Genomic DNA, 23,258 nt, shown 5'->3' with positions numbered 1-23,258 from the left:
AGTAATCAAAATTGAAAGTGGTGATATTTTAATAACTACCTAGTTTTAGCCAAAAAAAAAAAAAAAGAAGAGAAAGCAACCACTAACCAAAGAAATAGACTACAGCCATTAAGTTAATCGGCTTATCACAGAAACTAAAACCCATCAAACATCTTTTAATAACTCAAATTCAATACTATACATACTACCTTTCTTAAAAGTTGAATCTAAAACTATAAAATTTTAAATTTTTATGTGAACACTATTAATCACGTGTATTGACTGGCCAAATTCATTAGCCAATGCAACTTTAACAAACAACCCATTAAAGGCATATTCAATAAAAATCTGACTTGGACTTGTTCTTCTTCTTTTTCGAGTCATCTTGGTTGACTCTTGTTAAGGAGTGATTTGATGATGATGAATTATTTTCTTATTCTTGTTTGTCTCCATTTTATTAGCTCTCTATATTTTGGAACTTTTCAAACCATAGATTTTAGAGAGAGAATGGAATACTTGTCTCATCTATTATCATGCAAGTGTTTAGAGAGAAGAAAGAAACGTAATACCATAGATGAAGAAGATGATAATGAAGAAGGACCTGGTTTACTTTTCAAGCTTCAAACTCTTCAATTTGCTACTAATTTTTTCTCTGACCTTAATCAATTAGGTTGTGGAGGATTTGGTCCTGTTTATATGGTATGTTTTTTTTCTTAAAAACCCACAAAATCAAATCAAATTTCTTTATAAATCTAATTGTTCAAGTAATTTTATGAATTTAAGCTGAATTAGTTTCTTATTTTGAGTTTTGGGTTGTGATTATATATGTTTGAAGTGTTTTAATTTAGTTTTTATCTCTTAATGAAACTGTAATTTTGGATTATAGGGGTTGCTACCAAATGGGGAAGAAATAGCAGTCAAGAAGTTAAGTTTGAGTTCAAGACAAGGTGTTAAAGAATTCACAAATGAAGTGAAGTTGTTGTTGAAGATTCAACACAAGAACTTGGTGAGATTATTGGGTTGTTGCATTCAAGGTCCTGAGAAGATGCTTGTTTATGAATATTTGCCAAACAAGAGCCTTGACAATTTCCTTTTCGGTTTGATATTCTTATCTTATCTTCGACTTTATATTTTTCGTAAATTCTTGTACCTATGAGTGGGGATTTCATATCATTCCGAATAAGTAATTTCTCTTGAATAATGTATTAGTCTGACTATTTACATTTGGTATGGAGACACGAAAGAGGTAGCGACTAAGTTGGATTAAGATAGCTTAGCTAATAGTAGTAGATGAGTCAGAATGGTCTACTGTTAAGCCCGTAGTCGGTACAATGTCGTTGGAGTTTGTTGATGAATCGGAGCACTTCCATATGGCTTACTACTAAGCCCATTGGGTCAATGCCGGTAGAGTTTGTTGCCACAGACATTAGTTTTAAGTTTTAGAAGCGCGGTGGAATTTATGATCCTATACGTATATATGAGAAGGCGAGGTTCTAGATAGCTCGTGTATTGACTTGAACGGGCTAAGGAGGTCCAAGTTTATTCATAGTTTTTAGCGTAATTTAGTTCAGAAGAATATCAATTCGGATAATTGACTGGAACCATTCAACAAACGCTTTATAATAAAAAAAAAGATTCAATAGGATAATGAGTTCAGAAGAATATCAAACTGTTTTCTTTTTTGCCAGGGGAGTAAAAAAATAGAGTAATGGGTCTGTCATTAGTAGATCTAAAAGCTGATATGATGCACCGAAAGTGCATTCAAATACATATCTCTAGACAAAACTTTTGATCCGAATCGTCACCTCAGTTTTCAGACAATTCTCTTTGATTTCCATAATAACTATCAACATATATTTACCTTTTACTATCCTTTTAGTTATAAGTAATTTTTTTATTCAGATGAGGAAAAACGTTCGGAGTTGGATTGGAGAACACGTTTCGATATAATCAGAGGGATTACAAGAGGTCTTTTATACCTGCACGAAGAATCGCCGGAGAGGATAATTCATAGAGACATCAAAGCAAGTAATATACTTCTTGATGGTCAATTAAAACCAAAGATATCAGATTTTGGCCTAGCAAGACTCTTCCCTTGGGATGATACTCATGTTAGTACACTGAAAATTGCCGGTACTCAGTGAGTAATTATTTCCTTTACGGCTTTCTTCTTTCAGTCCTTTATTATATATGAACTAAACTTGCATTTCAACCAGCAAATTTCTCTTCTTTTTCTTCTTAACACAGTGGTTATATGGCTCCGGAATATGCACTCCATGGGTACCTGTCAGAGAAAAGTGATGTTTACAGTTACGGAATATTGGTATTAGAAATTGTAGGCGGGAGAAAGAATCATGACGACCAACTCGGTGAAGAAAAATCCGACCTCTTAAGTTATGTAAGTCTAGTATGTAGATTCGTTAGACTTGAGAAGCTCAAGGAGTCGGAACTCCTAGTAGGTGACCTCGAGCGAGCCTACTCATGGTTCCTCTTAAAGTGGTCTTAGGAGGTTGAAATATTGTCGATTTAGGTGGTGTTTGTTTTGTTATTGCCCGGGTCTAACTTGTCAGAATCTGAGTCACCTGAGTATCCTACGATCCAGCTTCCACTTATACACTCGGTGTTTCACCACAGAAGCATATGGTATTAGTTTCTCCGTTTCCCCATCTTATGTTCTTTTATTTTGCTGATGTAAATTTCAGACATGGAAGCTGTGGCAAGAAGGAAAAGCGTTGGAGTTGGTAGACTCAAGTCTAGAAAGGAAGACAGTTAACAGAGAAGAAGCAGAAATGTGTATTCAGTTAGGGTTGCTATGTTGTCAAGCAAGTATTGCAGGAAGACCCGACATGAATGATGTCCATCTAATACTCTTAAGCGACTCTTACACGATTCCTATACCTGGAAAACCAGGAATTCAAGGACGACGAGGACGCTGGACTGGAACTACTAGTACTGCTCTCACGGTTAGTAACAATAATAACGATGAAAACTGTTCGACTACTTCCACGACGACAGTTGTTAGTAACGCCAATTACTCTATGACAAGTAGTTTAGAGGATTATATCAGATGATCTTTGTTGGTAGTTATTTGTATTGGTTCATATAGCTTGTTTGCAATCATTCAATTTCTTCCTTGATGTGTTCGGCCATTGTTGAGATTGTCGTCTAGGCTTGTACTGTAATTAGACTTTCATTAGTCTTATTTTTCAATATTGTTGCAAGTAATATTGGATATACTCAATAAAGAAATTTATCAATTTAAAATGTATATTACTCTTTTAAGATCTTTTCAATATATACTAACTATATCTATTGTTCATTCTGAAACACCATTTTCATAGTACACCAATTTGGCCAGGTCATTTCAAGATAGGTTGGAGATGGCCATTGAGATAGCTAACCTCCGAAACGGTGGTCTAGGCCTTGGGCGTTCATGAAGGAGAATCCGCACCACTGGAAGAACGCCATAGCTCAGCTCAAACTGGCCGAATTCACTTCACCTTGAAGTTTTTTTTTTATGAATATGGACTACGATTTACGTCATCACTTTAACCAATGGGGCAAGCAAGTGTTGACACTTCACCTTGAAGTTGAACTTGCTTATAATGAGCTTTTATTTTGGCAGGTTAATAAACACCGTTGTAGTTTAACTACTACGTCTAATTATATAAGTGAATGTCGTCTGTGTAGTCATCAGAAATCGACAACTCATTTAACTGCCTAACCACATAGCTAATTTTTTTCCCTCAAAGTCTGATTCGAAGTCTGAATTGACTTGAATCAGACTACAAATCGTCTCTGTCTCATGCGCCTGGACTCAAAACTATTGATTTGGGTCTATTTAATTCAGACCATTCAGAGTGAAGAAACACCACCTTGTTATAGAATGGTGCAGACCAGCCTTCTGGGCTGCTAGTGATATTGTCCGCTTTGGCACACCTTGGCCTCACGGTTTTAAAAGGCCTCACTAGGGAACGGTGTTTAACCTCTTAAGAGGAGCACCACACTCCGTCTCACCACCAACGTGAGATTGTTGCCACAACACACCTTATTTATCTCAGCCTCCTCAATTTCACTAGCCTGGTTGTGCAACAACATCAACGATTACTAGGGGTGGGAATCGGTTTCGTTCGGGCCGACCGCGGGCCTTAACTTCATCGGTTGGTCGGGAACTCAAAATCAATGTTCGCCTATTTACTCGGTCGGTCCGGTCAAAATCAACATTTCCATTGACCAAATCCCGCTTGTGACCGAGAGACCGGTCGGGACTCACCGGTATCGGTCGGACGGTATCGGGCCAAACCACCTAATTTACAATTAAATAATACCTAAATGAAAGGTTAAAATTCTGAGATTTCATTAACTATTCTTATACTTTTAAATGCCACTTAGTCACTTACAATTTACAAGTAAGATTACAATATTTTCAACAAAAAAATGTAACATTATAATATTGGGGGTATTTAAATTACAAAAGCACAAAAGTGAAGGCAGAGAGATGAACTTGAAGTGAAGAAGAGAGTTGAGAGATACGAAAGGGGAAGGCAGAGAGATGAACTTGAAATGAAGAACGAACTAGGGTTAGTTGTTTACAATTTAGAACAGATGAAATGATGAATGGAGGCAGAGAGCGAGAGAGTTGATTCAGATGAAGGTGCGGCAAATGAAAGGAAGGGAGGTGTATAAATGGTTTATATAAAAGAGGGTAGAATGTTCTGGACTATAGGGTTTTAATCTAACGGTTGTGCATCATACTCGATTGGCTCCAAATATCAACTGTTGGATTAACCCTAATTTACTACGGGTAGCGGGCGGTCGGTCGGGTAGGTAGTTAATTCGGTACTTAATGGTCGGGCCTATCGGTATTAACCATCGGTCTTTAATCGGACGGGTTAATCGGTACGGTCACCCGGTCAAAGGGCTATGACCATTTCCCGACTGCTAACTACCCGACTGACGGGCCGGGCTTTTCCTGTCACGGGTATCGGGTACCCGCAGTACCTAACGGACCCGGGCGGACCCAAGCGGGTACCGGGCTTCCGGGCCGTTATCCCACCACTAAATTGATTACTAATGTAACTAAACTGAAATGTTGAAAATAACAGTGCTAAAACAATAGTTTTATTTATCTTCACTTCAAAATAACGGTCCCTCCAATTAAAACTCAATGAAACAGCCAAACAGGTAGTAGTTCAGAATTTAAAGGGAAAGTCAACAAGAATAGGATTCTTGGACACCGACAAGAACATAAAATTCTTAATTTCTCAGTGGATTTTCGAATTCCACCTGCAATTTCATTTTTATTAGAACTAAGTTTGAAATGAGATTCCCATTCTGCAATCTAAAAACCCTAGAAATTAACGCCCATCAATAAAATAAGATCGAGGAGGAAAAGGTTAAAAAACTCTGGTGGAGTATTTACTTTATTTCCATTTACACGTGGGTTCACGATTTATCCCTGCGATCTTCTCTTTACCTGATTTATTCCTTCACTTTCTCTCTCTCTCTCTCTCTCTCTCTCTCTCTCTCTCTCTCTCTATGACTCTATCTACCTGGTGCACTTTCTCTCTCTACTTCTAGGCAGCTTGGAGTGGTTTGAGTGCCAGTCTTTTTTTCTAGGGTGAAACCCTTTATTTTTGTTTTAGGGTTTACTATGGAAGAGACAACAACTCTGAAGATGGAGATTAACAAAGAAAGTCAAATATTGCCTCAAATGTTGAGATGTGCAGTTCAAAACTATGATTGGGGAAAAATTGGTGAAGAATCTGAAGTTGCTAGGCTTTCCTCTCTTAATTCTCAAGTGGGTATTGTAGTTGATAAACCTTATGCTGAGTTTTGGATGGGAACTCATGGATCAGGACCTTCTTTCCTGTTAGATTCAGAGTCTGTCACATTAAAATCATGGATTTTGGAAAACCCTAGAGTTCTTGGAGATAGGGTTTTGGATAAATGGGGTTGTGATCTTCCTTTCTTGTTCAAGGTACTTATAATGATGTGTATTCAATTCTCAAACTCTCTTTCTCTTACTTTGGTTTTTTAATATAGATTTTGTACTAAAATTTGGTGAATTGAGCCCCCATAAAAGGTAGGATTTTTACACATTTTAAGCAATTATGAGTACAAATCACATTGATGTTTCAGGTGCTTTCTGTTGCCAAAGCTCTATCAATACAGGCTCACCCAGACAAGGAAAGGGCAAGGGCTTTGCATAAATCTCTTCCAAATCTCTATAAAGATGACAACCACAAACCTGAGATGGCTTTGGCACTTACCCAATTTGAGGCTTTGTGTGGGTTTGTCAGTTTAGAGGTATTTTTATTGTTTCTTTAGCTGATTTTTTTTATCTTATACTTCTCCCTGTAGTTTGTGATGGATAGTTAGTACGAGATTTAGTTCAAACCAGCAAAAGTTCTAGACTCTTTACCAATTGCAACTACCACGCCTCTTAGTATAAGATGGAAATGTTATAGTCAACGAGATTAGTGAAACAAACCATGGAAAATGAAATAGAAATATTTGTGCTTATTTGGTGCGATTTCGCAGATGAAAATGGAACATTTCCAAGATTATCTCTTCTATACCACTGGTTGCAATAGTAAGAAACTTAAGATGTTTCCTATCGTCTTTTTTTTGGGTGTTCTAGTTGAACTACAGATCACAATAAGTAGATTGATTCGTTACACATACATCTGCTCTTTTTCATTGTTAACATGTATATCGCTGTCGTCGGTCATTTTTTATTTTATAAGCTAATGAAAGGAATGAAAGAATGAATGTAAAAAGAAGATAATCTAGGCTAATGAATGTAAAAACAATGAAAGGAAGATGGTTTAGTAAGTAGTAACTTGTATGTCTTGACTAAATCATACGTGGGTAGTCAGCGAAATACACTATCATGTTATACTAAGACAGATGCATTATTCCTATATTTCTGCAGGAGGTCAAGGGTGTAATTGAGAGTGTTCCAGAGATTGTGGAACTGGTCGGTAGTGCAGAAGCAGAACAAGCTACAAATGTTAACGAGAACGATGGAGAAGAGAAAGTTAAACATGTTCTGCAGTCGATCTTCACCCGGCTTATGTCAGCTTGTAAAGAATCAGTTTCAGAACTGGTATCTAGAATGAAAAGCCGTCTGCTTGAGGAAAGCAAGGTAGTCACTTCCGAATGCTTGACCAGATACGTAGATTATCTGGCTATTTCTCACGTTAGGGCTTGTAATACATCAAAATCCCATTATGCAAAGATGAAAGTTTTCTGGTTTATACCGCAGTCTATTTACAATTTACATATAACAAACAGCATAGTCACAAACTTTGTGAATTCTGTCATGAATAGATTGTTTCATCTCCCTTTTTGTTTTCTAGCTCGCCATTAGAAAATACTGTTGTCTTTGTTGTTCTGGAAAAAGAGAAGTAAATGTCATTGATTCAATGGGAGTTGAGGATTTATTGTCGAAATGTTTGTCCGATAGCATTGATGATATAGACAATTCAGATAATGGACATATATAACACTTTAAACACATACTTTTAAGGAATTTTTAGGTTAAAGTCTAAGCTTTTGATGATCAAGACTGTCAAAATTTCGGCCTTGCATAGCTACAATATAAGAAGTTGAAGATGAAACAAGTAGATGTTGGCCCGGATCTCGAGAGGGGGATTCGTGTCTAACCACTGAGTCGAGCGAGTCCGAGCGAGTCCGAGCAGATTCATTTAAGTCGAGTTTTTGGGACCTCTTCTTTGTTCTTTCTGTGAGCCTATATGTGAAATGATCAATAACAAGGTTTTTGGCATATGTTAGTTTTGAACTTCTAATGTTTTATGTTCTACAACACCAGGAGAGGCAGTTGACAGATAAGGAACAATTGGTGGTGCGGCTAGAGAAGCAGTATCCAGGTGATATTGGAGTTCTATCAGCATTCTTCTTGAACTATGTGAAGCTCAACCCTGGTGAGGCTTTGCACATGGGGGCAAATGAACCTCATGCATATATCTATGGTGAGTGCATTGAGTGCATGGCCACCTCAGACAATGTTGTTCGTGCTGGTTTAACCTCAAAATTGCGAGATGTCCCAACTCTTTGTTCCATGCTTTCTTATAGAGGGGTAAGCATCCTATTCAAACTCTTATTCCCTTATTGTCGAACTGATCTTACACATGAAATGGTATGCATCTCCTGAATTATTAGATGCTTTATTGGTAGTTTGGTACAAGCATGCGGAACACAAATTCCTGCAAACCATTTGTACTGTTAGTAATTTGAGGGCAAATGGATTATGTTGCTCAGTCAAAAGTGGTCACATCACGTTATCGGTTTTAGATGGCAGCTCTGCTGTTTACTTTGGTTACAGATGAATAACAAGAATAAGTTAGTTTAAGGTTGAGAGGAGATGGAGATGATTGTTTATTATGCTATATAGCTACGATTAGTAATGCAATTTACTGTGCAGGGCTATCCGGACATTCTACAAGGAGTTACCGTAAACCCATTTATAACAAGGTACATGCCTCCATTCGACGAATTTGAAGTGGATAGATGTTGTCTTCCAAAGGGAGAATCAACATCATTTCCTGCCGTTCCTGGACCGTCGATATTCCTCGTAACAACAGGAAAGGCAACAATCCAAGTGGCTTCTTTACCTAATCATAGTGATCAAATGGTAGTTACAAAGGGTGGAGTTCTTTTTGTGCCGGCTGATACAGAGGTTACTGTGACAACTGACATTGCCACCATGGAAGGAATTGGTTTGCAACTCTATAGGGCTGGAGTGAATAGCAGGTTCTTGTCCCAACCCACGCTTGCGCAGGTTGTATCGTAGTCTCTCGCTCTCATACTTGCTTGTATCAGTATAGGAAAAACAGTGAAGTATATCAAATGATGCGTATACATGTAATCACAAGTAGTCGAGTTAGGCACGTGAATATTTGAGGAAACCTGGTAAAATTTTACGCAGTTAATGTAAAATGTGCTTTCAGTTTTTGTTGATTGTGGAAAAGTCCCTACTGTTTTAGATTCATATTCAAAATCTGGAATTGCAAGGAGAACTTTATTGCATTTTTGGCGAAATAAATAATTTGATATCATCATGAAGTACCATCTCTATACTAACCCTACCATAGTTGCAGCAAGAAACCATTCTTACAAGAACTAATCATAATAATGGCTAAAAAATCAAACCGAAAATGAAAATCCAAGTTACTTGTCTAATTTGAAGATTCAAATGACCAAATCACTGTAAACAATACAAAAAAAGTTTGTTCTCTGAACTTCAAAAATATTAACTCTTAACAAGGCCTAAAAACATGAAACGAGAAATTAGGTTCATGCCCATGATTTCAGATATAAAATAAACTACTTGGGAGGAGATGATGGGCCAAAGCTCTTAAGCATCAGTGATTGGGTATTCGAAGACAACATCTTTCCCAGATAGTTTTCTGTAAACTCCACTGAAGGTTTCAAGCTTGTACTCGGTGTTGTTCTTCTCCTTGGGATCCAAAAATATCTGCAAACAAGAAGATTAGAATGAGGGAAGGCCCAAGATGAATCTCCGTCTCTCTGTCTCTCTCTATATAAATATATGTGTGTGCGTGTGTGTTTTCAGTGAGCTGTCTCATGTTGTTACCTTGATAATCTTTGATCCATCAAGCCTGTATTTGATGCGCTTTCCAACAATCTCAGCAGGATACACAAGATCCTCCAACATCGCATCATGAACAGCAGTGAGTGTGCGGCTGCGAGGCCTTTGAACTGCAGCACCTTTCTTTGGTGGCCTCACTATTCTACGGGTTGCAATCAGAATCACATCCTACATTTTTTTTCATTCATCAGTTTATTATTCGGAAGCTATGAATCCTGACTTCCTTGTTTCGATCAACTTACCCGACCTTACAAATAAAGATAAGTCAAATAAAAGAAAGGCGAAACTGTTCGAAAAGGAGAAGAATCAACTTTTTACTATCGAAGATTTTGCACTTCTTAAGGGTTTGACTAGAACTAGCCTATTCAAAGAATGTCTTGTGCTCAGCTTCAGTTATGACGAATATCAAGCAAATCTCGAAGTTTTGATCAGTTCCCTAATCTAACAAACCACAATATAGAAAAAAAAAAGTGTTTGCAGATGTACCTTGCCGCTGAATTTCTTCTCGAGCTCTCTTACAAGCTTGACATGAATTTTTTGGAAAGCTTTCCGCAATCTGTAGGGAACATGGATGACAACAGCCTTGCGGTTACCAGACACATCAATTTGACTGCAGAGAGAGAAAACGAATGTTTATGAACAGGGAGTTCCAGAGCCCGGGGAACATTCAAAGTCAAAGTGCAGGATATCCTTACACAGCTGAATTTATGTAAAGATCCTTTAAATCACTTTTGAGGTCGGTGCTGGTATTCTCCAAGTCGAAGAATGACTGCAGATAGCAGAATCAGAATTAAGGATTGCCAAGAAGAAACAGTATTTGATTGAAGCACAAAAAATACGAGGAAGAAAATATTAACCTGTGCAACTGACTCTTCAAACTCAGTTGGTTCAGCACCCTTATCTTTTGAGATCTTCCTCCTCGCAGTAAACATCTTGATAAGCCTGAATTCAACAACTCAATTTCATTGAAGAGCATTTCGGAATAAAAACTTCAAAATCAAAGACAACCCATTCATCAATTTTACATCTTTGAGCATATTATGGCACAACATTGCACTATTTGGTTTCTAAATTGCAGGTACAATTTACAATGGCAGAAAAGAAAAACAAATGGCCTCTCAAGTAACTACATCTCTTGCTGATCTCTAAGAAAATTTTGCTAACTATTGAACCCCAATTCTGCAAATTGTCGAACCCCAGTTTTGCATATATTCAAACCCCAATTTTGCTAATTTTCGAAACCCAATTTTGCAGATATCTTAATTTGACGATGTAGTTCGTAGAAATTTGTAGTTTCCTACATAGATATATATATATCCACAACCTAATTTGCCAAGTTCATGTATTTTAATTAGAAATTCGTTCATTTATATCACACCTAGACCTAGTTATGGGATGTGAAATCAGCAAACATTCCATGAATGCTAAGTGAAGCTTATAATAACCTAATTAACAATGGGATAAATTTTTCCCCATTGATCACTTAACATTACCAAATTGGAAAAAGAATGAATTTATATGATTTGATAAAGCTTACAACTTTTCTTACTTTCACTTAAAATATTACGATCAGTAGGAATCTCAAATCAGTAACCACTATAGAAACTAAAACAACAGAAATTGATAGGGATGAAGTGCGAATGTTAGAGAGAGAGAGAGAGAGAGAGAGGTACCTGAGGTGTGACTGAAAATGAACCGCTCTGCCGCAAGAGGAATAGCTTTTGAAGAAACAGAAAACCCTATGATTTTGTTTTGTGGGAAGACAACTAGGGTTTAAGAAGGGTTAATTCCAATTTGGCTCCAAATTTGTGGCCAATTAGAGAATTTAGCCAACCTATGTGTCTAATGTTCCAAAATAGCCCAGAATTATATTCCGTCAGTCAACTTAACCGTTAGATTTTTTTTGTTTATCGCGTACGGATTTGTGTTCGTTACGTGTTGAACAATAGCACCACGACACCTGGTTCGCTTTCACCGGTTTTGGTTCGTTTTCGTTACTGGTTCATGCTTTAGTCTGATAGCCGAACCCAATGTTCATGAAATCTTACACTCATTTTACACCAAATTTTCGAGATGGTCAATGTTAAGGGTGTCGTGTGATTATGTATCTTCTAGTTTGAGTCTCCACTAACTAATCGGAAGAGTTTAAGAGATTATTTGAATCAAACCAAATTTTCATGGTTTAATTCGGTTACAGAAAAGTATAGCCAATATCCAAACGAATACAATCTGTTTTGGGGCGACAGTAGAATATCGACTTAGAATTGTGTTAACAAACTGACAACTAGAAAGCAAGGAACTTCTTTCATGGAAATGGAGCTCAGAAAAGAAAAACATATCGAAACTCTGGTTCTACAAAATTTAACAATATTACTCCTTAGAACTAACTAACCCACCCCAAAACTCATCTATGTCCAAAGACTTCATCCTGAATTTAGATTATACAATTTGGATGAAGCTACAACTCCTCTACAAGAAATCAGAATTGTGGGTCTTGTTTATGTAAGTCGTTTAACCACGATAGAATCATTTGGGCTCCTTTATCCCATGAACAATCCAACATCATGTCATGGGCAACACCGTCAACACAGACCGGTTCAACACCATAGAACATCGCTGTCTTACGAACGCCTTCTTCATCCTGCAACGACAATAAGTTATCTCAATCTTAGTTTTAATGCTTACATACGATGTAGGTAAGATACTATATTTGTTGAATATGATTCTAAACTTACAACTATGAAGTCATCGCTTGCACCTAATACAAGCACTTCAATGGAAGATCTTGGTACTTGAGAAACCGGCAAAGATGCATTTAGCTTCTTCAGATCAAATAACGACATCCTTGAACTTTTTTTCATTAACTCTTGATAGCTGCATTTAAAGAAAAACACAACAAGCTTAACTTCTGATAAGCAACATCACAATACTTTCCGATCAGATAATTTTCAGGCTAAACGCTTCGAATATAACAATGACGATTATCGACATGCATGAATAACTTCTCTTCTATGCAAATAAAAGATAAGAGCTCTCGTGCACAAACCTTTGAACTAAATCTTCTTCCATTTCTTGGGAGAAAAATGTTTCTTTGCAAAGCGATAGAGAAGTTGCAAAAGCTTTTGCAGCTAAACTGAGTGTCACCTAGTCAAGGAGTTCGTATAATTGTTCATACTAATCCTGACATCTCCAAGTCGAAATAAAATTAGAAAAGAAAACGAACAAGTTGCAAGTGAAAACCTTGAAAGCAACAACCGGTTTGGAAAAAATATATAACAAAACCACCCCACTGTCAAGTAATGATGAATAATTAAGAAGGTCGATTCAGAAACAAGCAGATGATACGACAGTGTAGAAGTTCTAGGTAGTTACATGTTCCCTGAAGGAGGGAGTGCACAGAGAAGCACAACTCCTGCAAGTTGTGGATGTGGATTTTCCATCCCTATATGAAGAGAATGAGTTTCGATAAGCACCCAATAAGCACATCGATCTTGGAGGGAAGAAAGGTTTATAATTGGCTTTTGACAAATACAACTTGACTAGACTCAACATAAAGACTCGTCGATATACTTTTTTTCATAGATCGATTATTCCACTAGTTTCCGAGGAAAAGATGGCACCCTGCGGAGGCAGACCCACCATCGATGAACAAGGGATCAACATGTGTCTTATTCTTGGTAGGATTATACTCAAAATTCTTTTAGGGATTATTACGTATTTTATCAAGTTGCGTTACTGTGAACTCCATCGTAACCAATCGTGACCTATACATAAGTTTTTATGAGAATTCTCGTAAGGTTTTGTCCAAAACCTTAGTAGAGCCTCCCATAAGATCTTATCTTTTAGTTTAATTCTTGTTCGCCTAATGGTTTGTTTGGATTTTCATCCTTGAACCACCATCGATTACTCTCACTCAAATCATGATCTCATCATTCAATTCATCAATGACTTCTATAGATACTCTAAGTATTATTCGGGCACATTAACTCGGTTGTGCTTAGAAACAAGAATCGATTACTTATCTAAAGGCAATACTACACTACACATTCACATATATATACATACAAAATATATGACATTCATAAATAAAGTATGCGTCCTAGATTCGTTTCTGGGTTTTGCTATGTTCCGTATAGCTAATTGTGGGATATTGTGACATTTCTATGAATTATGGGCTTTCGAAGTCTATTTTCGTAAAATTTGGACTAATGACCCATTTAGTTTCTTCCATAACGATTTTCAAAATCTTTGGAAAAACTCCGTTCTGGGCTCTCGGATGGGCCTACGTCAAACTCGAAAAGACTCAAGTCAAACTTGATCAAAAGTCCTTTGACTAGTCTCGGTCAAAGCTAGTCAACGGTCCGGACTTATAGGGACGGGTGCCTAGACTGTCTCGGTTGGGACGTGTTGGACGCGTCCTAGCATAGCATTTGGTCGTTTCGACTCCAAGTCCGAGACGTGCTTGGACATACTAGACGGGTCTGGACGTTCCAGTCACATTCTAGGTGCGTCTGGAAGCTTCCAGACGCATCCTAGATGCATCTAAATGCGTCTGGATGTATGTCCTTGGTCTCGGTCCTAGACCGAGACCAACTGGGAGTCCTAGACATGTACGTCTCGGACCATCTTAGTCCGTCTCGGACGCGTCTCGGATGTCCGAGATTCGATAATCTCGGACTCCCAGTCCTGTTGGGACTAGAAATCTCGGTCCTACTCGGGCCGGGACTTCCTTCCTGAGACCAGCTGGCCGGTCCGGCCATATAATTTTTTATTTTTCAAAAAGAAATTTTAACCAACCGACTTCTTCCTTTTTCTTCCTACTGTTTTTCATGAAAAAATTGTTGTTTTTCCGTTGTTTTGCACCAAAACTTCATGATTTTGAAACCCGTTTTTCAAAAGTTATAATCCGTTAGATCCGTTTTCGAAAACCCTTTTCAAAAACATCAAAATCTAATGATTCTATGTATTGAAACTCTTTCAAATATATGTTTGATTATGTTTGAATCTAATTCAAAATAATCAAAGTTTTGTTCGAATCTCTATTCAAACAATTCTATTTATCAATCTAAAGTTTTAACTTAGTTCGTTCTAGCCAAAGATAGTTTCATGCAAACGGCTCGTGATGCCACTGTTGGAAATTACATGTATCTAATACATATCCTAATCATGTTACTAGTGTTATAAGCGGAATCTCAATCATGTGATTCGCATTGCTAATGCGAATTATAGGTCTGTGTATAATGTTGGATGGTGTAGATATGAATTCCTCGACGTATAAACGTCTGCTAATATGTACGATATTGATATACACACACCAATGAGACGTAGTTGATCTTGATGAGTGCGTACTCCCTCGTATTCTAGACACGACGGCGTAGCCAAAAGGGATGTACCGTCCCCTGTAGGGCGCGGTGGACGCCTAATTGGGTAATAATTTCTTTATAAAAAAATACTTGTAATGGAGTTTAAAGTAGAAACGAAATAAGTATATCTATATCAAACCATAAAATTACTTGAAACACATTATTTCCAATATGAAAGAGAAAGAATTCGAAAAAATATGAGCAATTAAGTTGAAGAACAACTAAATTGAGGAACAACTATTACCTTAGAGAGGGAGATTACAGTAGATGAAAAAAATATCAAACAATAGATGAAAAAAATATCAAACAATAGATGAAAAAATAAATCGATGAAATAAGAATATTGGAGATTACATTAATATAATTAAAGATAACAATATGTAAAGCTATTTGTATTTAAGATGAAAAAAAATAATCACGAGACTACTACTACTTCTCAAGTATATTACAAAGAACTGTAAAATAATCAATTCTATACTTCATTCATTCTTTTGTGTTCTTTAGTCCATTCATCCTTTAAACTATTCTGGACTGGCGTCACATCAATTTCCTGCGGACAAACAACAAAACAGAACAAATTAAGTGTTATAATTTGAAAAAAAGACAATAATAAAATTGAAAATGTTACAATTCTTTGAAGAAAAAGAAATTAGGGGATGGTTTCTGACACCTTAATAAATCATGTAAAACATGAGTGGTTTGAAAAATTGAAATACCAATACGTAGATTTTAGATGGACAAACCAAGTGGTAAAAAAAAGAAGCAGCAAAAACATACTGTATGAAGAAATGAGAAAGGGAGATACTGAAATTACAAAGAATAAATGAGAAAATGGAAGATGAAGTAGTTGATGAATATACTTTAAGAAATTGAGTTTAAACTTGGAGCCAACTGCTCAATATATTTTTTGGTATTTTCTGTGTAAACTTGAAAACCAAATGAATAGTTCATATTATCTAATTTGCAAATTTTAATAACAAAAGAAAAATAAACATAAATAACTATAGGTGTTGTTGTTGTACGACTTACATAAAATAAATATAAGGTCACAATCTAAATAAGGAAAGACAGACTAACATTGTCAATGAAATGAAAGAAGACCAAGGGGAGAAAAACGTAGCAAGAAATTACTAATTGAGCAAAGGAACATGGACAACTTACCCAAGAGGATGAGCTGGAGAGCATGTAAGGGACATTCTACCAAACAATTTGGAGAGATCCGATTTAGTGAAAGGGTAAGTAGTTAGAAAATGAAACTAAATCTTAAATGGTTGAGATTGTTAGGGTAGTTTTTTGGACATGGCCAAAAGTGAGAAAAAACGGAATTAATATCCTTTTTTTTTTAGTCTATTTACATAAAAAGATTTTATACTATCCGTCAAATGTGTTCCCAACCAAATCTCTAAAATAAAAAGAACGGTCAGACTTACCCCTGGATGACCAAACTGCTTTCATATAATAGATGTGTTTTGAAGTTTCATCTAGAGAGAGAGAGAGAGCATAAACAGATGAATAATGGAAACATTTGGGTAGCATCAGCTTGTATTGTAAACCGTTTGTCCATCATTTTGATTTTTTCTGTGTATATGTATGTACATATGTTTCTCCAGTTCCCAAGTGTTATTTGCCTAATATCTGCTCTAAATTAGCAAGGGTCCTAGACAAACTTCCCTCACAAGTTTCAGGACCCGAAACAGCTAATGTAATCACAAGTGCAGGTCGAAGAACCAAATTTAACCGTTCAAAGAACCCAATAACTAACACTCAACATTATGCTCTGTTATAATCACAAAAAATAACCCATCACGAAAATGTATTGCCATTACAAATCTCTAAGTAACCACGAGAATTTTCAAGTTGCTGCTTCAGAGTCTACACTGATTCCGATAGATTAATTCGGCTAACATTCCTTAATGTACACTTTGAATATTTCATTACGCCTAAAAGAAAAATAATTACTTACTCCTCGTCTTGACAAATTTAGTTCTTGAAGCTTTTTTCTCCATCTTTTCCCGTTTCTTCCTAGTCTTCTCATCCTCTGGGCCACCCTATACGAGTGAAAAATGGAGCCATGAGAATTTTGTAATGATACTAGGTATCCCACTTAAGGCATCAATGTGAATATTTGTGATTGGTATTACCTCTGAGTCACCAGATGATAGAAACCCTCTTGATAGACCAAAAAGTTTGTATGCAGCAAATGCTGGTACCTGCCGAGAAAATAAACGATTAAATAGTAATATCTAGCATTTGCGATTCCGTTTATACATCTGCGAAGCTCAATCAATATCTGTGGAAATTAGGAGATGATTAATTTAGTATATGGCAGTGGTGAAGTTGCCACTAGGAACATACAGATTCCTTTCCTGGTATGCACGGAGACTCTAGGAACGGTGCTAGAGAGACTAACTGCTGCCATGGTAATTAAACCGAGCATCCAAGTTATCCACGTTCATTATAACCGTAAGTACTCCTAGACTTTGATGGGCATAGTAGTAATGCTTACGAACATATAATCTCATGCCACTATGTTATCCTAGCCTGATCCAATGATCAACTTCATGAAGCTAACATGCCAAAAACATAGTTATTTGAAGATTTGTACATAATAGATCTTACCACTAAATATGTGTACCAGAATTTTCCGGATACGATTGACATCACTTGTACAAAGCTTGTTATATAGATTACATCGTGTAAATAACTGCAACAAAAGAAGAACTGTTAGTAACATCTTATAATAGGTTTAACATAATATGAATTAGTGTATATCGTCAAAAAAATTTAACTGATGGATAAGTATTGGTGGAATGTTGGCCATGTGGACAAGGAATACAATTACCAGGAAAAACAACCCCCCCTCCCCCCTCCCAAATGTAAATCCTAGTAATTACAATACCTTACTTCATTGTTTGGTCTGGTCAGAAATAGGATTTGTAGATATCGACTGCATCCATGAATAACTTTATCGACAATCCCAACGGAAAAGGAATGCCAAACCCACCCGCCCCTTGGGTTTGAGATTCTCCCTAAAGAGAATCCTATTCCACTTGGAATGGGAATACTGATACACTCCCTCGTACTAAACACCTATATAAAATGCGATTTCTGCTAATCGCATCTCATTCCTGCGGGCCAAACATGACCATAAAGGTTTAAAATTTTGAAATACAAACATAACAAACACTGACATGGGACATGTAAGATGCTCATCACACCAGGAAATGAAAAGCATTAGTGGCCTTCAGGGTAGGTAGTGCACGCTTATAAACCAGATTAATTGGACACAATGCCTCAAACCTCGAAAAAAGCTAAGGGTTAACATCCCAAATTCCATGCATATGACATGTAACATATTTTCGACAAATGAGGGAGGACATTTTTTGTTCATACTCCCAACTGGCCATAGTTTGCTATTCCATTACACATTCTAACGAGGAATAAGTGCTTTTGCGACCTCTTACTCCTAATGGGAAAAGTTATTACCGTTTAGTAAAAAGATGTTGGCACCAGATCCAATACAACCAGCATTAGTTTGTTTACAAACTCACACAAAGTTCTAATGAGGAGATCATATTGAAGTATTTCACAGACACAAAATTCAAACCAGAGAAAGAGCAATATTAGATTGTCGGAAGTCATATGATGCAAGATAGGACCCCTAACGGCCAAACATCCAGGCTTGTATCAAACAAAGACGAGTAGAGGGGCCGAGAGCAAATATTTCATGAGATGAAATTGACAGAACCCACGAGGCAGATTGAACTTAGGGTTTTGCAGGGATCTGGAGGAATGGCAATTGAGAAGTTGAGGGTATGTTCACATTCCACAAAACCTAGCAAATGCGTCATCATTCTCAGACAAGAAAGATGAGAATTTATAACTTAGGAAAGATTCTTCTCTGTGAAATCTGGTAGGATGTTTTGGTAGGAATAGTAAGATCAAGTGATGGAACTGTGATTATTCGAGCAGATGCTACCAGTGCTACATGGACAAAAAGATATCCTAAAAGGTACTCATTATCATACAAACGCGGCAAGGTATGCTTTTAAAAGCTACATACCCCATAAGCACCAGATGGACTGCACAAAATGGGTTACATATTGGGGAATATGTGTGCGTTGAGTAAAGTTGCAGAAGAACCAACGGGGCGTATACTCTTACAGTGAATAGCTACTCCTACAAGATTTAAAGATATTTTTAAACTTACGAATGAGAAAGATCATGTAGGAACTCACGCCATCAACAGGGGAATGCGGAATTGAAAAAATTAATATTGAAGGGCAAGAAGTATTGGAAGAAGAAAACTCATAGAAATTGAATATGATGTGGCATCCCCGTTAGAGAAACTATCAAAGCTTCAACTTCCATGTTTCCTAGAAAAATGAAAATCGAGTTCATAGATTTTGAAAAAAAAAAAGTGTTTCGTTTCTTCAAGGCTTCAAGGACAGCTCCCAATGAAGTTTCATAGGGAAATTTAGATCAAAGGAGAAAACCCTCAACTAATATGTGTCTAATGAGTCAGAACTCAGGGTACAAGTAAGAAAATATTTTATTAATTATTCTTGAACGATTTTGTATTCTTTAGACCTTAGCTTTTAGTTTTACAATAATCAGGATTTCCAGTGTTCATGAGGAACCCAATTGAAATCTCTATCAAACTATCAGTGTAAAATAAAAACATTGTTTCCTTAATTCATCTAACTTGGGGAGATTAGGAAACCTCAGAAAAGGAACATCATATCAGAAGAATTCACTTGAGATATTTTGGGTTGCCCCAAGTTCATATGCTCCCAAAACTAGAGATCTTAACGAGGCAGAGGTTATTAGATTGTTCCAAGGTTTAGCAATAACCGACGAACCCACGTCGCTTCACCAACCAGTTGTACTTGAAAAAAAAATCTTCCGTACCTTTTTTCATTCTATCGCACCTACATGAAATGACGAAATGAGAGATCTAGCTGAAATTTTGATTTATCAGCACCACACTTATGATAGCTAATAGACAAAGCAGAAAGGTCTGCAAAGTTACTCGTTTGAAGAATTTCTAAGTTCTGTACCGGTGTCTTGTGATACTCGGCTTTTTAAGTCTTAGAAAAATCTTATTGGCCAGGAATGTGAAGATAAAAATTAGAGGAAGTTTAGAACATTTCTGAACATTACAAGCTAAGAAGAGGAGGCGACATACCCACAAACGCCACCAGTGCTCATGTCGTAACCACCATCTAGAAGCTCCCCATCATCACCATAATCTGGTTTTGCCATTTGAGCAAGTTGTTTGTAGGGAAGTGCATACGCCATTGATGTCACAAGGAAACCAACCCAATGTTTCCAAGTTAGCGAAGAATGGAAAATAAGCATCCTCACTATCACATAGAAAACCTGCACGAATAACAATTTAGATTTAAAATTTATTGTAAAAAGTTTCGATCTTAATTCAGTAATTCACAAGAGGTGACTATTGAAAAAGAAACGAAAAACTCTTTCAGATCCTCAGAGCAGGTCCAACGGTCATGCTGGGGATAACCCTAGCTGTTGGATCGAAACTTTCTATCTCTTTCAATTTCTTTCTCCCTAATCTCTTCCAATTTCTTTCTCTCTACTCACTTCCAATTTCTTTCTATATTTCCCATTCAATCTTTGATTTCGATCTTCCTATAATGGGTTCCCTAGATGTTAACGAAATGTTCAGCGGAAGTTTTATGGAAATGTTTCCTCCTGGTTTGTCTCTTGCTTTCCCGTCGGCTGAATTAGGGGATGATGATGACGAAGAAACATCTCCACACGTTCCCTCGACATTAGACGAAATTTTGATGATTCTTGATGGCCAGAAGTCACGACTTCAACGAAGCTTATGGCAGCACGTCGAGCCAATAATAATCATGCAAATTACTGCAAAATGCCAAGTCGTACCAATATAGTAAAAAAATGAAGTTCTTAACCAGTACTAACATTTTCTTGTCCTTTCCTGCTTGTAAAAAGAACAGTTTTAACAGCTTAAATGAATCTTCCACTTACGAAATCAATTAAGGATTAAAAGGAAACATATGAAAAAGCAATATGATGTTTTTTCCTGTTGACGCATGTAAACAAGCTCTGAATCTAGCTACTAGAACTATATGAAGAGGGAAACCTAAAAAATCATCAATTTCGTTCAGTTTATGAGGTAAGTGATCCAAATTAAACAAAAGATGGTGAATTACCATACGATTGTACCTAGTAGATCCCCAAATAGGGTATAAACAAATTTTAGATATAATGAACTCTTGAAGTTGAAAATGACAAGGATTCTATCCAAATTGAACAAACAATTGGAGTAAATAACAATAATCTTTCAAAAATTAGTACAATTTGATGATTCAATCAGAACAAGAGACAGAGTAAATATGTAGAGAGACAGAGAGAGAGATTAGGGTTTTAAAAGGTTACGTTGCAGAAGATGATGACCCGGAGAAGCTTAGACATGTGGCGGGTATTTTCATCCTTTCTCTTCTTCGCTCCCTGGTTCGCCATCTGATCTGATGAAGATCTTCTTTGATTATTGACAAGCCAAACAAATTAACACCTTCGGAGGCAAACCCAAATCCAGGAAATAAAAACGATAACGGTAAATTATCGATCCGATCTGTTATTATGTAAGGTACTATCCGATTCCCGATTTCAACAAGACCGATATGATAATGTAATAAGCTTAGGCCCTGTATGTTAAGATCTAAGTTCATACCCTATCTAGGATTTGTTTTAAATAAGTTTTTTAATAACATGTGTACAATTCTTGCCATGCATTAGAATATCTCTTTTAAAATCTTGAATTCAATTTGCTCCATCATCTCAACCATATTTTTCTATTTGGTAATTGAAGTGAACGGTACGATAAATTACACATTTCTAGCTATCATGGATTATAAACCAATGTACCATCACAAGTGACTAAATATATATTTGACTATTTCTAAACAAGATACCAATCGGACTTACAAATGATTCAACTTATAAGATAACTCATTTAAAAGCTTGATTGGTTTTAAAGTTCTCATAACATTTTCATTTTCTTTCTTACAATAACTATGATAAAAGAAAATGAAAATTAAGTTTGGAGTCACACTAACTTTGTTCATATGAACAAATTAACAATAATTAGGAACTTGTATTAGGTCGGTATTCATACGGTATCATTCAACTTACTACTTAATTTCATATCGATATCGACCAATAATTTAGTGATCTCTTTGGCCACATTTCCAATTATGCCAATGTAATGAACATCAAGATTTGATTTTGTATCTTTGTCGAAAACAATAATCAAAACTACTCGGTATCACTTTGGGTACGTTCACTTATGTTATGATCTAGGAAGAATCTTAAAGTTATTTCAAAGAACCAAAAGTTATGAAACCAACTCAAGAAAAATACTAGTAGTATTTATTTGGTTAAGAGATTTAAATAGTTCCAAATTCTTTCTATTTTTTGAAGGATTGGGGTGTGAGAATTATTAGGAATAGTTCCAAACATATGAAAAACCAACTCAATGAAAATTGGGGGCAGCCAATACACATTATTAATCACAAAAAGTACTTAAGGATCAGATCACATAGGGTTTTCTATGGATGATTATTAATCAGAAGAAGTGTAAAAGAATTCTTAGCCAAGTGTTTCTAGATTTAGGGTTTTAAGCAATGAAGAAGAAGATCAGGATTCAAGTTGGAGAAGAAGAAATGTTGTCTTTCATGGTTAATTATTAATCAGAAACATATATAGTTGCTAAAATCCTATATGATCTAATGGTATACTTGAGTGTCAAATTTTCAGCAACTTTCTTTTGATTTACATCATTACATGTACTAATGGTGGTGATGGCACACAAAATTAGATACTTAGAGAGAGAGAGAGTTTTTTCTCACAGATGATAAAAGGTTGGAATCCAGGATCTACTTAGTTATTTCAGACTCATCATCAAAATTATAGACATAATAATGCTTAAAGAAACATTGCTTACCTAGATAGCGGATAATCAAGTCTGAATCACTGATTAGTTGATTTTGCTTTTATTTACAAAATAGAAGATGAAGAACCCTAGATTTCACTTTGAATCTTCAATTTATATAACCGATAGATTATTTTTTATCGCGTACAGATTTGTGTTCGTTACGTGTCGAACAGTAGCACCACGACACCTGGTTCGCTTTCACCGGTTTTGGTTCGTTTTTGTTACTGGTTCATGCTTTAGTGTGATAGCCGAACCCAATGTTCATGAAATCTTACACTCATTCTACACCAAT

General features: G+C 36.4%; 4 protein-coding genes across 8 annotated transcripts; 2 read left to right on the top strand and 2 right to left on the bottom strand.

Annotated features, from left to right (window-relative positions):
• The first annotated feature begins 264 nt into the window (after window positions 1-264).
• On the top strand, window positions 265-3,261 carry LOC147563453 (cysteine-rich receptor-like protein kinase 44). The gene is made up of 5 exons (XM_086637990.1): window positions 265-678; window positions 866-1,076; window positions 1,882-2,119; window positions 2,227-2,377; window positions 2,682-3,261. The coding sequence occupies exons 1-5, from the start codon at window positions 394-396 to the stop codon at window positions 3,048-3,050; spliced, it is 1,254 nt and encodes a 417-aa protein (XP_086494116.1). The 5' UTR covers window positions 265-393; the 3' UTR covers window positions 3,051-3,261.
• Window positions 3,262-5,134: 1,873 nt separating this feature from the next.
• Window positions 5,135-8,958, top strand: LOC147563452 (mannose-6-phosphate isomerase 1-like). Its single transcript, XM_086637977.1, has 5 exons — window positions 5,135-5,959; window positions 6,121-6,288; window positions 6,917-7,129; window positions 7,817-8,083; window positions 8,429-8,958. The coding sequence occupies exons 1-5, from the start codon at window positions 5,633-5,635 to the stop codon at window positions 8,795-8,797; spliced, it is 1,344 nt and encodes a 447-aa protein (XP_086494103.1). The 5' UTR covers window positions 5,135-5,632; the 3' UTR covers window positions 8,798-8,958.
• Window positions 8,959-9,162: 204 nt separating this feature from the next.
• Window positions 9,163-11,418, bottom strand: LOC147563451 (small ribosomal subunit protein eS7-like). The gene is made up of 6 exons (XM_086637998.1): window positions 11,290-11,418; window positions 10,474-10,558; window positions 10,312-10,385; window positions 10,103-10,226; window positions 9,602-9,784; window positions 9,163-9,481 (listed from the first exon to the last, which is right to left on the bottom strand). The coding sequence occupies exons 2-6, from the start codon at window positions 10,546-10,548 to the stop codon at window positions 9,362-9,364; spliced, it is 576 nt and encodes a 191-aa protein (XP_086494124.1). The 5' UTR covers window positions 10,549-10,558; window positions 11,290-11,418; the 3' UTR covers window positions 9,163-9,361.
• A 5,293-nt stretch (window positions 11,419-16,711) lies between these two features.
• Window positions 16,712-23,155, bottom strand: LOC147563450 (uncharacterized). Of its 5 annotated transcripts, none has more exons than XM_086637956.1 (6): window positions 22,976-23,155; window positions 21,409-21,508; window positions 20,168-20,361; window positions 17,599-17,683; window positions 17,121-17,189; window positions 16,712-17,027 (listed from the first exon to the last, which is right to left on the bottom strand). In XM_086637956.1, the coding sequence occupies exons 2-6, from the start codon at window positions 21,490-21,492 to the stop codon at window positions 16,935-16,937; spliced, it is 525 nt and encodes a 174-aa protein (XP_086494082.1). In that variant the 5' UTR covers window positions 21,493-21,508; window positions 22,976-23,155; the 3' UTR covers window positions 16,712-16,934. The 5 variants fall into 5 exon arrangements, with proteins under 5 accessions (XP_086494082.1, XP_086494067.1, XP_086494089.1 ...); XM_086637941.1 differs by having other exon boundaries at window positions 21,409-21,544; window positions 22,976-23,093; XM_086637963.1 differs by having other exon boundaries at window positions 21,409-21,511; window positions 22,976-23,093.
• Window positions 23,156-23,258: the final 103 nt, after the last annotated feature.

This window comes from Eschscholzia californica, unplaced genomic scaffold, assembly GCF_041429995.1.
Source record: "Eschscholzia californica isolate CP2 unplaced genomic scaffold, dmEscCali1.0.p SCAF_1, whole genome shotgun sequence".
Taxonomy (NCBI): Eukaryota; Viridiplantae; Streptophyta; class Magnoliopsida; order Ranunculales; family Papaveraceae; genus Eschscholzia; species Eschscholzia californica.
The sequence above is the reverse complement of the archived record's forward strand: the minus strand, read 5'-3'. Positions and strand labels throughout refer to the sequence as shown.

What these genes read in the sequence shown, in the direction of transcription:
- LOC147563453 (XM_086637990.1), top strand. Translation starts at nt 394, where the DNA reads ATGATGATGAATTATTTTCTTATTCTTGTTTGTCTCCATTTTATTAGC. An exon ending in CCTTGACAATTTCCTTTTCG is followed by an intron (nt 1,077 to 1,881) that starts GTTTGATATTCT and finishes TTTTTTATTCAG; the next exon opens with ATGAGGAAAAACGTTCGGAG. An exon ending in AATCCGACCTCTTAAGTTAT is followed by an intron (nt 2,378 to 2,681) that starts GTAAGTCTAGTA and finishes TGTAAATTTCAG; the next exon opens with ACATGGAAGCTGTGGCAAGA.
- LOC147563452 (XM_086637977.1), top strand. Translation starts at nt 5,633, where the DNA reads ATGGAAGAGACAACAACTCTGAAGATGGAGATTAACAAAGAAAGTCAA. An exon ending in GTGGGTTTGTCAGTTTAGAG is followed by an intron (nt 6,289 to 6,916) that starts GTATTTTTATTG and finishes ATATTTCTGCAG; the next exon opens with GAGGTCAAGGGTGTAATTGA. An exon ending in CCATGCTTTCTTATAGAGGG is followed by an intron (nt 8,084 to 8,428) that starts GTAAGCATCCTA and finishes TTTACTGTGCAG; the next exon opens with GGCTATCCGGACATTCTACA.
- LOC147563451 (XM_086637998.1), bottom strand. Translation starts at nt 10,548, where the DNA reads ATGTTTACTGCGAGGAGGAAGATCTCAAAAGATAAGGGTGCTGAACCA. An exon ending in TTGAAGAGTCAGTTGCACAG is followed by an intron (nt 10,386 to 10,473) that starts GTTAATATTTTC and finishes TGCTATCTGCAG; the next exon opens with TCATTCTTCGACTTGGAGAA. An exon ending in AGAAGAAATTCAGCGGCAAG is followed by an intron (nt 9,785 to 10,102) that starts GTACATCTGCAA and finishes AAAAAAATGTAG; the next exon opens with GATGTGATTCTGATTGCAAC.
- LOC147563450 (XM_086637956.1), bottom strand. Translation starts at nt 21,492, where the DNA reads ATGGCGAACCAGGGAGCGAAGAAGAGAAAGGATGAAAATACCCGCCAC. An exon ending in GGGTCATCATCTTCTGCAAC is followed by an intron (nt 20,362 to 21,408) that starts GTAACCTTTTAA and finishes TTATTCGTGCAG; the next exon opens with GTTTTCTATGTGATAGTGAG. An exon ending in TCTGGTACACATATTTAGTG is followed by an intron (nt 17,190 to 17,598) that starts GTAAGATCTATT and finishes TTTTCTCGGCAG; the next exon opens with GTACCAGCATTTGCTGCATA.